Below are 14230 nucleotides of genomic sequence, written 5' to 3' on the forward strand. Positions count from 1 at the left end.
GACGCGGCAGACGCGATCAGCACGGTGGCGGATTGGATGACCGCCAGAGACTTCGAGCTCGCTCAACATAAGACGGAGGTGGTTATCGTCAACAACCGCAAGTCGGTTCAACATGCAGTGACTCATGTGAGTGAAGTCGCGATCGCATCAAAGCGGAGTTTGAAGCTCCTTGGGGTCGTGATAGACGACAAGCTGACCTTCGCCAGCCATGTCGACTATGCATGCAAGAGGGTTTCGACTGCTGTTGCGGCATTATCGAGGACGTAGGCTACTGGCAGGCGTTGCCGTATCTATTCTTAGATACGGCAGTCCTTCCTGGGGGAAAGCTCTGGGAGCAACCAGTTATCTGCAGGAGCTGGAAAGCACGTACCGCTTGATGTGTCTCAGAGTGACATTTGCCTACCGCAACGATATCATATCAGAAGAAGAAGAAGACGATATCACACGATGCAGCCTGCATGATAGCGAACGTGATGCCAGTCGGGCTGGTCATCTGGGAAGACGAGGAGTATTTCGAGCTACGTGGCACCAGAGGAGCCCCCGAACGCATCAGGGTGACTTCGGTTGCCAGATGACAACGCGAGTGAAATAACTCTTCTAAAGGTAGGTGGACCCACCGGCTAATACATAATATATCGAGCTGGGTGGGGAGACCTCATGGAGAAGTTCACTTCCATCTGACACAATTCCTGAAATGCCTGCTTCCGACAGTACCTTCACAGTTTTAGGCATGCGCTGGGAACCTTATGTTCTGACTGCCCAGGTGTTAATGAAACTGGAGAGCTATTCATATGTCCTCGTTTCGACGTCGAAAGAAGAGCTATGCAAGACTTTTGCGGTTGGGACACAACCCAGGATACCCCAAGGGATACTCTTATCCTGAGGATGTGCCAACCGGTGGAGAAGTGTAACGCAGTTTCAACTGCTACCACTCAGATTACATGCAGCTTGCAGAGAGTCTGGCACGCCGAGCAGCAGTCGACAAGCATAATTAAGGCTCCCCCAGACCTAAGCGATTTCATCGCCACGACGGCGACAACTAGTCGCCGCGATTCTATCGTTGGGTCGCTGCAGGCAATGATCTATTTACGCTTCCATACCAACGGCGACAGAATCGCTGTCGCCAAGTGATAGAATCGCGTCGCGACTGTTGCGTCCCGTGTGTTTGGGGGAACCTTTAACTTGTTATTGGTTAGTTAGAGCGAAAAGGGCTGAATGCGGGGAAGTGAATGAGTAGCCTGCACAGGCTGAGATAAGTATGACATAACGGGTGGCAATCGCAGGCGTCACCTCGAGGCATGGTAGAAGAGAATAGAGTGATCAGCATCCAAGTCAGCCTCGCATGGCATGTCAGAAGTTAAGTAAAAAACTAAATAAGTAAGTCCCTCATAATGTGTCAGAGCGTGTGTCGGGAGGAGATGCAGGGTGTGCTAGAGTGAGCACCCAAATAAGTCTCAAACTGGTGTGCTAGAGCGTGAATCATGTGGCTGGGTGAGCATCCTAGTTAGTATCACATATTGCGTAAAAGGTGAGTATCCAAGTTAGATCCGCATGGTATGTTAGTGGTGTGAGCAACCGAAATGGTGCGTCAGAGAGAGTGTCAGGGTCAGGGTTTGCAGAAATCGCTCTCAATAGATAACAATCATCGATAAAAGAAAAGCAAAAACTGTTCCGTATCATAACAATAAGCCATGATAACAAATTCTTTAAATCAAAAATTTAAAATTAAACAACCCCTCTTGAGTCATAAATACCATCTCTGGCGGGCTGAGTGGAATGAGCGTTTTTCCATAAAGCGAGTTCCATAAGCAGATCCGATCAAGAAACTAAAAGATTTTGATGAAGTTGAAAATCAAAACATAAAATCAAACAATGTTTCCTGTTTGGACATGTGGCGCCATCTCTTCGCTTATTACCACTTGGCAATCCGACTGTCATGTTTTTTCGAGCTTGAACGTCTGTCTGCGGTAAAATCTTCAAATTTATAAAAGTACTCAAAATAAAACTATTTTCGAGGGTTTTGTTAGCTCTAACAACACTCACTGTTAAAATGGATCGATATTTTTTTTGGAGATATGCATTTTCATGGTTGGCCATATTAGGCACTAAGAAGGCCAAAACCGGTAAACTACCCTACCTGTCTGAAAACCATTTGGTAAATTTTTATTTTGATCGAATTAAAACCCGACCGGGCCCATTTTTTGTAAGGCTACTTAATTTGTTTGTTGAGTGGTTTGAAGTCGATAATTTCCTAAAAGTTAATCATAAACTCGTTGGATAGAGTCCATTTCTCGTTTGAAAACTGGATGCTTTTCGTCACTGATTACACTATCAAATGATTCCTTATAAACAACACAACTTAGTATAATATTATAGTATTTAATGTTTCAACATAATTTATTTTTCAATCAACAAGCCACTAACGAATTAAAATCACTGGTATTCTTGCATCCGCATCTACAATCTGTACTTAGCCGCACGCAAGATCGGATACTTCTCTCCGGCACAGCTGCCCCGGAAGTCGTCGAATGCCAAATCGTTGAGTGCAATGCCACCAAGTCCCTTGGCCTTCACGTATGCCGCCTTATTGCCAGCGCTGTCCGGATCTTCGTACGAAACCCACACTCCGTGCTCTCCGTTGCTATCGGGCACACGGAATGCATATGGACCGAACCGCTTGGTTGGATCGTTCACCTTACGCAGAGGACCGTCGGCACCCTTCAGGCCCGTATTGCTCGGGTTCGGCAACTTGGCACAGGTCTCCGCCCACGAGTAGAATCCTTCCTGCTGCAGCTGAGGGCCAGCTGGGGCAGCACCATCGGCTGGCAGAGGAGGAACTCCAGTGATACCAGAATCACCATCCATCTTCCATCCGCGACCGTGTGTTGGAATAGAAACGATCAGCTTCGAAGCCGGAGCGTGGTTGTTCAACCTGAAACAATTTTTAATTAGATGATAAGAAAATATACGTTATCAAAAATATTACCAAAGCTTGACAAGTGCATCCACGTTGCTCTCGGGAACTCGTTCAGAGAGCTCATAAATGGGTGCAAAGTAGTCGGCCTCTTTCTTATTTCGTTCGGGAGTTTGCATGTCGTATGCGGCAATGTTGACAAAGTCGAGGTAATTGACGATAGCAGGAATGTCCATAAACATGGAAGCATTTACGTGAGGCAGAACGGTGACTCCCAGTTGGTATCCATCCGAGCGGAAGGCATTCTTCAATTCCCGCAGCAAGGCGGTGAATTCTTCACGGTGCTCATCGGCCTTTTCATCCAGAGCACTGTCACCGGAGAACACTTTCTTGAATCCGTGCCACAGCTTACCCGGAGTGGAGCGCACCTTCTTGGGCTTGTTCTGTGGGAATTGCCATGCTAGATCGATTCCATCAAATTCGTATGTCTTCACAATCGAGTAAACGCTGTTGATGAAGGTAATTCGACCCGCTCCAGATTCCAGCAGTTCCAGATACTTGGGAGAAGCGGACGAGAAGCGATAGCCACCGATGCCCAGCAGGACCTTGAGGCCGGGGAATTTACGTTTCAGACCGGTCACCTGGCGGTAGTTACCCTTACCGGTGTCGAGGTCGAGGTTGGCATTTCGGCTGACGGCTTTGTTGGAGTCGGGATCCAGAGCGGCGTAACCGTACACGAGGTGGGTACAGAAAGGAAGGGCCGCTTCGATGTCAGTTAGCGATACTTTGCCGAGACCTATGGGAAGTGAAGAAGTATTGATCACTTAAAAATATTTGTTTTTTTTTGTATCAGTCGAAATGGTTTAGTCTAGGTGTGAATTATGGACATGGGGCAGTCAAGGGCTTTTTCCACTCATTAGCACTTATAAATCACACCTGGCTGATTTGTGGTTGATTGAATGTTCCAGAAGAAGGCGACAAAAGTCACTGCAATGATGTAATCAATTGCGCAGCCTTACAAAGTTGGGCAGTAAATGACGTATAATATTTTTTGGGAGCGAGACCAACGTACAACACGACAGGTAAAACTACAAAACAAAAATTTTATTCTATTATTGGTAGGGTTGTTCAACTGTTTTTAGAAGAGCTAGTACTATTAATTCTCTTTAACTCCACTACTAGATTTGAACTATGCAGACATCATCAAAGAGACCGTCTTTAGAGTTCCTTAATTGATTTTACAACTTTCATTATAAGAAAGGCAGTATCACCTCTAGGTTCATTAAATAAGAATTGTAATGATCGTTTGAGAAACTGCTTTATGTTACATTTTCTGGCCAAAATGAGAATCTGAATCCTCGTCCAAAAATACATATTCTGGCAAAACATATGGAATAAAATTTGTTCAGGAATGTATGATTTTTTTCGTTTGTTTGAGAAACCACATATCTGCACGCACTTAGAAGAGCAATTATGGAGTATGGCTTGCAGTTTTCACACTAGAAGTGCCCCCACGGTGTTGAGTTTTGCCAAAAACTATTGATCTGTATCGAAGAAATCAAAAGATTCGATGGCGATTTATTCAAAAACAGTATTTTTTGTTATTTTCTCGAAATTATCTAAAATGGATATATGCAGTTTTTCGAACAAATTATTCAATTGATCTTAGAGAGAAATGTCTTTGAACGGCGTTTTATCGTCATTCAATCGTTTTGTAACCTTTAACAAGCAGATGGCAAATTAGTATCTTATTAAGAGTCTCTTCAATAAAAATATAACAAAAAAGATACAACTGTGTAGTACGAAAAAAATGATTTTTTTAGATATACTATTTTAATAAAAGCTTTCATTCATTCTAAAAACTTGTCGTGCATATGAGGTAGATAAGCTGGACTGTAGATTTAAGACAAAATATATTTCATATCTCGTAGCAACATCATTGCACTATACAGCCTCTTATACCAATAATAAACTGGATAGCAATTACCTTGAAAAATCCCCAAACAATATCCTTACGTATTCAGTGAGCGAGATTCTCGAATTCTGCGAAACCATCCCCATCTTGAAGTGCTACACCGCTTGAATGCTAACATAGAAACCAAACATTCACCTTACAATATTTCGTAAGTAAACAGGTCACGCTCGAAAAGGCAACCGCTTTGTTGAAATATTAATGTGTACTCGGGGATTGCGATTTTTTGTTAGTTGATTCGTTGAGGCTTTACGTTCATTGTGATGCGCTGATTTATCACCTCAACGCTCAACATAAATTTATTAAACCGGCATTTGTTTGCTTCTCAGTACCATGTGATGATGCTTGACTTTCTCGGCTTCGTCAATCGCGTGTCTGCCTATTTACAATCATCATCCTGATAGCGCTGCATTGTCTAGTTCAGAGGTCATCAGTGATCTACCTCGCGTAATCGGTTGCCAGAGGTTTGAAACCCTCCTCATTGCATCACGAAACTAGACCAAAACACCGAAACTTGTTCTGGCTGATAACGGCTGTAGACAGTTGAAGCGTGCAGAGCAAAAAAAACTGACCGGTTTCTAGAGGAATCGCCATCACGAAAACAAGGCAATCTCCTTCTCATTAGGGTCATTTCGCTTGAGACACGATTCCATGGTGATTTACCTACCAACCGAGCCACGCCGGCCTAAGGGGCAGATGACAAAACTGAACGAAAATAGATCGCAATTAAGGGCAATTGACACCGGTGAGATGTTCTCATGCATATATTAGATAGACAGACAGGCAGGCAGATAGGTGGCTTCAGATCGTAGGAATTCATGGAGCAATGTAAAAAAATTTCACAAAAGAATGATATTGGTTTTTGCTTTTGGTTGAAAAAGTTGGTTTCAATTAAATGTTTCAAATAAAGTCGATTCCAAGCTTTTCATCCAACCACTGAGGTGGGAGTCGGAGTACTTGATGATCGGGTCCTCATCCAATGATCTATAATTGCACCTCAAAGTGCATGGACAGGAAAAATCAGTGCCTTTTTTAACAGGCATAATTTTTTCGTATTTCTATCAAAATCAGTCGTTATTTTAGGACGAGTCTTAGGAAAAAATAAAGTCTTATTTCTGCCAAAAATGTCATATAGGTACGCAGCTTCGCAGCCAAACTTTTCAGGTACTTGTGTGCCTCACGCACAGTGTGACTGATAGCAAAGATTTTTACGGGGAGGAGTGCAAAGCATTTCCTCAACTCCTAATTCTAAGGCCCTAGAAATTAAATAAGCTTTATAATGTAGCAAGTACAGTTTCGACCCATTTTTCTCATTTATCCGTAATCCTATTTACTGACGAAACCCACTTTCAAACGCATCCGAATCGTTCAAGCCATTTTCCAAGATGATTTTGCTGTCGTGGACGAGACTGTGCGTCAGCTTTCGTTCGAAAAACGATTAGAACGTAAATATGGGGGTGTATTCAAAAGGCATAGAGAACCTGTGAAATAGTTACCGAACAGTTTCATAACAGAAAAGGGTTAAGATTATGAAATACCTTAGTGGATTGTGCCTACGACTTCGTATGGTAATTTTGTCATTAATTACTCGACCACCAGTCACAAGCCAGTGTAATAAAAAAATTCCATAAAAATTCATTGTTTTGCCTTAGTTCTATGATTACGGCTACAATATTTGACAACAAGGAAACGTTTGGCAATATAGAAGACCATCAAGAACAAATCTCAAAGGATCAAAAAGAGAAAATACCCTACGCGAATATGTAGAACGCTATCGAACGGGCTTGATGTTTATATGGCTACCACTTCTGCCTCATACGCAGTCGGTTCAATCCCAGGCCTGTTCCATTCCTCCTACTTTTTGTATGTTTCCATATATTTCTCATGTTCTAGCAATCGTTAGAATTAGAAATGGGCTTTCATGGGCAGAACCTAACCAACAACCTAACCCCCAATTGAAAAAAAAAAACATCCGCGTGAACTCGTGACGAGTGCAGAGGTGTTCTCGGCCTGCAGTGGGCTTGCATCATCGATTCCTTTCCAACCCCGATATACCGTGAGGAAGTATCCAGCGTCGTTATCGACCGTTTAAAATGCTAGAGCTCTCGAACTGTGCTCAGTTGGAGAAATTACAGAATTAGCATCGCATTCTCGGAAATATCAGCGCATGCAAGGCAAATGATTCTTGTCATATCGTGCTTGGGTTCTGATAAAGGCTTGTTGCACCTGTGCGTTTGTCAGTAACAAACTCTGTTGACGACAAAGGGTATATTGTTAGGCGTTGCTCGAATATTGATTTACTGGACTCAACTTCGTTTATTTTAGTTCCTGATGTAATCAACAAGAACACAAAGAAGGGTATTGTTCCAACAAAAAACCCACATCCAGATTTTTTTTCCAAGCCGACGAAGCCCTACACGGAAGAAGAAAAGTACCCAAAATTGAGTATTTTAAACTTACTTTCGAGTTATTTTTCTCTTCTCTTTCATCCACTCTTTCTTTTGTTGTCAAAACAAAAGAGCCAAACAATCCAACGACGCCAGTTCAATACGGGAAGCCAATTTTGAGTTTTATTACCTGAGGTCGAAATTGAGTGAATTAAACTTACATTTGGGTAAATAAATTTTCCGTTGGGTACTTTTTTAACATGGGAGTAAAGGCAAACTACTTCGACCCTACTTACTCAATTTTGGGTTCCCGTACGGATGTTCGAGGTTGGGTGAATTAAACTCACTATTGGGTAGTTTATTTCTTCCGTATAGGAGAACGTGAAGACGAGGTGCGCCATCAGTACTGGTAGTTTTCGTAACTGTCATGTAAAAGCGAAAACAGTTCAAGAGACCAAATGAAAATGTAGCCGTCTCCCAGTCACCTGTCACATTACAAGCAGTCATGATAGGAATGTTGCTTAGTTTTAATAGATCTGTGCAAATAACGATGACTAGTCGATAAAATGATTGTATTGTTTTTGATTTTCGAGGTTAAAGTAACATAATTGAAAACAAACAGCTAAACCGTCTAAGACGAATTAAGTACTGTCCATTTAATTCCACCAGTTAATTTTTGTTATCTTTGCAGATACGTATTTCGACCAAGTCAAGTACAAGACACTGAAGACGACCACACAGTTGTGGTCGAAATACGTATCTGCAAAGATAACGAAAATTAACTGGTGGAATTAAATGGACAGTACTTAATTCGTCTTAGACGGTTTAATACATTCCACTAAACGAGCTTAATATATTTTTCCAACAAACAGCTGTTTACAATAGTTTGATGCGTTTTCATGAAATAAAAATCCGTGAAAATGTTGCAGAATTCCTTTCATTGTTTATGTTTTCTATGAAAGCGGAAGAGAATAAAATGTAAATATCGCGTGACCTCTCTCAATGAAAATGAAAATCTCAGTACTGGCGTCCATTTTACTAACAACGTCAGAACCAAGCGAAAGTATGTAGATCCCGGTCAAGCTCACCCGAGCAGCACACATGTTGCATACAAGTTTCTGTGACCCATGTGCAACTAGAGATGTTGCAAATTAATCGATTACTTCGATTAATCGATTCATCGTTGTGATAATCCATTAATTTTGAATCGATTATTACCCAACGATTAATCGATTCAATAATCGAGAGGAATCGTGAGTAATCGATTAGTTACTAATCGATAAATCAGAATTTTACGACATCATAAGGATGTCGAAAATTAATTGATTATTTCGATTAATCGATTCATCGTTGTGATAATCGATTAATTTTGAATCGATTACTATACAATGATTAATCGATTCAATAATCGACAAGAATCAAGAGTAATCGATTAGTAACTAATCGATTAATCGGGATTTTACGACATCTCTATGTGCAACCAAATTTAATCACATTTGAGTTAGTGCAACCAAATCTGTCTGGATTGTGCTGCTAGGGCAGCACGTTTCAGCATCCGATATGTAAACCGCTGTCAGAAAAAGTGGTACAAGAACCATTTTTATCAATTTTGAGTTTTTTACATAAACGACTTCTATTTGCAGAGAGCTAGTAAGGGAATGACAAAAAAGTGTTTTTGATAACTAATTTAAAAGAAAATTTGGCAATATGATGGTTAACTACCGTTAAGAATTTTACAAATGTACATGTACCACTTTTACTGGAAACGATTTTCAATTTCTGTTACATTTTGTTCCAATTTCATTTACATATTTCCCACTACTACCTTTAGGCACATCATTTATTACATGTTAGTATAGTTGAGTTGCAGAAAATTGTAAATTTGAATTTATTATTCGAAGTTTTTGGGAAAATGCGTCTCCTGTAAAATTTACTCAATGTGACACTTTCACTGGCACCGATTCATGTATTACCACCAACTCTAAAATGTGTGGATCTGCATTGGACAGCCACTTTCATAATGGATGTTAGGCATAAAATGACTCAAAGAACAGTCCATGACATAAAGAAGGCAAAATTATGCCAAACGTCCATTATGCCTAACGTATATTGTGCCTAGCGTCCGTTATGCCTAACGTCCATTATGCCTAACGTCGCGGACCCCACGCAACTGTCGGAGGAAATTGCGATGACTGCTCCTAGTGGCAATTTTGTGGTAATAACGACATGGTGATCGGGGGATCGCTCTTCTCCCGTGGGTCTCCCGTGACGGCTTTACAGAAAATCAAATCAACCACATCTGCATCAGCCGAAAATGGAAGCGGAGCCTTCTTGATTTACGGAATAAACGTAGTGCCGATATCGTGTCTGATCATCACCTCCTCATCGTCGAAATACGCCTGCGCAATGCGCGGATTCGTCGGCAGGAGGAAAGAGTTGGACGACGATTCAACACACGCCGACTGGAAGATGCCACGGTGAAACGGTCCTTCGTTGAAGAACAAGAGACGCGTGCTGCAGATATTCCGGATGATGGCAGCGTGGAAGACCAATGGACCGCCATCAAGAATGTCTTCATCACCACCAGCGAGAATAATCTGGGCGAACTACGCACCCAGAGAAAACAATGGATCACCGATGATACCTGGAGGAAGATAGAGGAGCGAAGAGAAGCTAAAACCGCGATACAGCGATCGAAAACCAGAGGAGCCAAAGTCTCAGCCCGTCAACGATACGCGGCTCTTGAGAAGGAAGTAAAACGCTCATGTCGACGGGACAAGCGAGCGTGGGCAGACTCTCTGGCCGACGAAGGAGAGAGAGCCGCCGCAACCGGGGACATTCGCCTCCTCTACGATATCTCAGGACCAGTGTTGGTAAAATCACTCATAAATCTCAATCAACGAGCGCTCCCGTGCGAACGAAATCGTCTGCGATTTTAAAGGAATGCATCACGCTTGAATTTTTCATGCTAAAACGCATCATTTCACTCATTTGCCAAAACATTATTTTGGTTTAAAAACGCATTTGAAATCACTTTGGGGGTAATTTATTGCTTATACATAAAAGAGTGTCTAATATTTTATGCGAAAAACGTCAATTTACTGTTTTTAACGAAAGAGAACAAAAGAAAACCTACGATGATTCAAATGGATGATTCAACTAATCCCTGAGTTTTTAGGTGCTGAGTTGGGTGCGTTTCAACTCACGCTTGATTTGAATCATCCATGAGTTTTGAGATTTTGAGTTTTTACCAACACTGCTCACGACGCTAAGGCGGGGCGAAGATGTATGCAACGATGCCTGTGAAAGACGCGAATGATCAGTTATTGACCGACCCAACTGACCAGCTGAAACGCTGGTTCGAGCACTTCGAACAACTATTTCAAGGATCCGACGTATAACACGCGAATCCTAACCCGGATTCAGGAGAAGATCGATGCGACTCTCCGGCGACAGCAAGCCAGATTCCGTGCCGGAATATCCTATGTGGACCATATTGTCACGCTCCGCATAATTCTGGAGCAGGTCAACGAATTCCAAGAGTCCCTTTACTTGGTATTCATTGACTACGAAAAAGCTTTCGACCGTCTCAATCACGAGAATATGTGAGGCGCCCTGAAACGCAAAGGGGTTCCTGAGAAAATCATCGGCCTCATCGACGCACAGTACGAGACCTTTTCGTGTAGAGTGCTGCACAATGGGGTTCTGTCCGACCCTATCCGGGTCGTAGCTGGTGTGAGGCAAGGATGTATTCTATCACCGTTACTGTTACTCATCGAAATCGATGAGATTCTGGTAGATGCGATTGACCGTGAACCAAACCGCGGGCTGTTATGGCAGCCTATAACCATGGAGCACCTAAACGACTTTGAATTGGCTGATGACGTTGCACTCCTCGCGCAAGGGCGCTCTGATATGCAGAGTAAGCTCAACGACCTTGCCGAGCGCTCCTCCTCGGCAGGTTTAGTCATCAACGTCAACAAAACCAAATCGTTAGATGTAAACACGGTGACTCCTTCCAGTTTCACAGTAGCCGGGCAACCAGTGGAGAATGTTGAAAGCTTCCAATATCTTGGTAGCCAAATGGCGTCAGACGGCGGTACCAAGATCGACAAAGGCGCACGTATCAAGAAAGCAAGGGCTGCCTTTGCTAGTTTAAGAAATATCTGGAAAAACAGGCAGATAAGTGAACGCACCAAAATACGAATTTTCAACTCTAACGTGAAATCTGTGCTGCTATACGCTAGCGAAACATGGTGTGTTTCAGTGGAGAACACTCAACGGCTGCAGGTGTTCATTAACACATGCCTGCGGTATATAATTCGGGCCTGGTGGCCTCACAACTGGATCTCAAACAACGAGCTCCATCGTCGTTGTCACCAGAGGCCGATAGCAACAGCAATTCGGAATCGGAAGTGGGGCTGAGTCGGCCACACTCTACGTAGGGGCGGAAACGAAATCTGTAAACAAGCATTAGACTGGAACCCAGCGGAACATCGCAGCAGAGGCAGACGCAGAGGCTCATGGCGGCGAAGCCTCAATAAAGAAATAAAAGAAGTCGACCGAAATCTAACCTGGCAACAGGTTAAAGCGATAGCCGGGCAACGCTCAGGATGGAGATCTTTCAAGTTGGCCCTTTGCACTACCGGAGGTATACAGGATCCATAAGTAAAAAAAAGAAGTTTTACGCGCTGTTTATTTTTCATTTTTTTTTCTGTGTATATGGAGGCAAGAAGTAAACTTAAAGATTCTCAAAGTTTGCATCTAAAATTAATCCAAACTTGAAACAAAACGTTATTGATCGAGTGTAAAGCCCTTAATTAAGTAAGGTAATTAATCCTAGCGGTGCTTTCAATAGAAATGAGATAGGATTCTGCTTTGAATACTACTTATTGAAAGTAATTCGATTAAGAATAAGTGTCAAAAAAGTGTGAGACTTTTATACGCAATTTTTGTGCAAATTTGGCTAATTTGCAATAGGAAACAATGTGACAGAATTCACCATTAAATGCAACTTGTTGTGAGTAAATCGACTGAGGATCAGTACCAAAAAAATCAGAGAAACTTTTCAACGCGCTCCAACCAAATGGCTTGTTTGTTTGTACATCACTAGATATCGACAAAAACTGACCATGTACTAAAAAACAAGTAATTCGGTTGTAATGAACGTTGCTGACGGGAATAGGGGTGCTGCCCAAATGGTTCTCTACCCTAATAGTATTTTCGCCTTAACGTCTGATCCAGCCAATTTTCAATAAAAATCAATGGGTCAGGATTCCACTTCGAATGCTTATTGAGAGCAAATCGGTCAAAAATAAATCCTACCTAAATTTTAAATATTCACTTTTTGGTCAATACATTCAAACACAAACTCAATCAGCTCCATCGAGTAAGAAGACTGAGAACCTCTCTCTTTCCTCCAACCGCCATTGCGGTAAGCGGTTGAGGTCAGAAATCATCTGACACAATAGTAAATAGCGGTTTATTCGGAATTAGCCTTTAATTTGTGTACTTTGCGATGTAGCACTTTGGCTGCATTGCAACTCTTGCCCACAATGACAATTCCTCCTGGCTATAATCTACGACACCGCACAAATCACCGCGACCGGCATGCGTTACGGATGACATCATATCGCACTTCACCGCCTTCTACACGTCTGTCCTTTTTCTCAGTCCGTTTGTTTGCCGGCTGTTGACACTTACCTTCGATCAGGAAGTTCGCTCCATCGTAGTAGCACAAAACCTTGGCCGTGGACTGGCTGTGGCTGGTCGGAGCCAGCAGCGCCACGACGAGGCAAACCGCGGTGACAGCTGATTTGATCAGCCCCATGACGGTGATTGCACCTCACTTATAGCCTCTCGAGGGAAAAAAAGCCGACCGGTAGATTCTTATTTTAAATTTTTACAATGCGCGCACTTCCTCACTGTAGACGTTGCTAAAAGTTAGACACACGGCAGCGAACTGATCGGAGACGACCGGCGATCGAGAGGTTTTTATATGGAGTGATCTCACCAACAACGGTCGACTTCGTTGGGTTGATATTCTGGTCTGGATGGATTCGACGGTTATCGCGAAATCAATGTTTGAGTCTGAGTGGCTTCAGAAGTGCTAGAGATGGAAAATTCGGGGAGAATGAGAACTTTTTGGGGGTTCTTGTTTTGATTTGGTTCTGCTATTTGAGTGAATCAGTCGTGTACAATATTTTTATCAAGACAAAAAATTAACATGATTATGAACAATGATTCATAACTAGCACAACTAGCATCGTTGACTTCATAAAGGTTATTTGAGTTTTAGTATCGTTCACAGCAAATGGAGCATTTTGAATAATATTCCTACATTACAGTCTTAGCGGAAACACACCAGCTTGTGTACATTTCCATCATCATTAACTGTAAGCTTAGTATAGATACTACAATTTGATTTGTTTTTTGTTTTTAGCAAAATTTTGATTTTTCAAATTATTATAAATAAAAAAAATTAAGAATCAAGAAAGCTTATTGAAAGATGCAGAGCATTACTTTCGCGGAAAACTTTTAATTGTCAATGGAGAAGGTCTTAGGGCTCATTCACAAACTACATAACGCTAAAATGGATAATTTTCAGACAACAACCACCCCCCCCCGTAACGTGTTTTGTATGGAAGGGTTCTAAAATTTGTATCGGCCGTAACGCTCGGACAGACTCCCTCCCACCCCCTAAAGCGTTATGTAATTTGTGAATGGGCCCTTATAGTTATGAAGGTGAATCCCAGATTAGAATCAACATATAAAGTAGGAAAGGAATACCGTACAACAGCAAACAACTTCCCCGTCAAATGTATATTATTGCAACTGAATCGGTTGCATTTATATGCAAAACGTGTGTCTCACTTGTTTTCAGTCTTCAGACCAACGCACTTAGTCATATTCGCAAACCGACGACTCGGATTCAATTATTTACTTTTCATTGTGTTA

General features: G+C 42.1%; 1 protein-coding gene across 1 annotated transcript; it reads right to left on the reverse strand.

Annotated features, from left to right (window-relative positions):
- Positions 1 to 2363: 2363 nt before the first annotated feature.
- Positions 2364 to 13263, reverse strand: LOC134213433 (chitinase-like protein Idgf4). The gene is made up of 3 exons (XM_062692479.1): positions 12977 to 13263; positions 2987 to 3710; positions 2364 to 2932 (listed from the first exon to the last, which is right to left on the reverse strand). Exons 1-3 carry the CDS (start codon positions 13101 to 13103, stop codon positions 2458 to 2460), a joined length of 1326 nt encoding a protein of 441 aa, XP_062548463.1. The 5' UTR covers positions 13104 to 13263; the 3' UTR covers positions 2364 to 2457.
- Positions 13264 to 14230: the final 967 nt, after the last annotated feature.

Source organism: Armigeres subalbatus, chromosome 2 (assembly GCF_024139115.2).
Source record: "Armigeres subalbatus isolate Guangzhou_Male chromosome 2, GZ_Asu_2, whole genome shotgun sequence".
Taxonomy (NCBI): Eukaryota; Metazoa; Arthropoda; class Insecta; order Diptera; family Culicidae; genus Armigeres; species Armigeres subalbatus.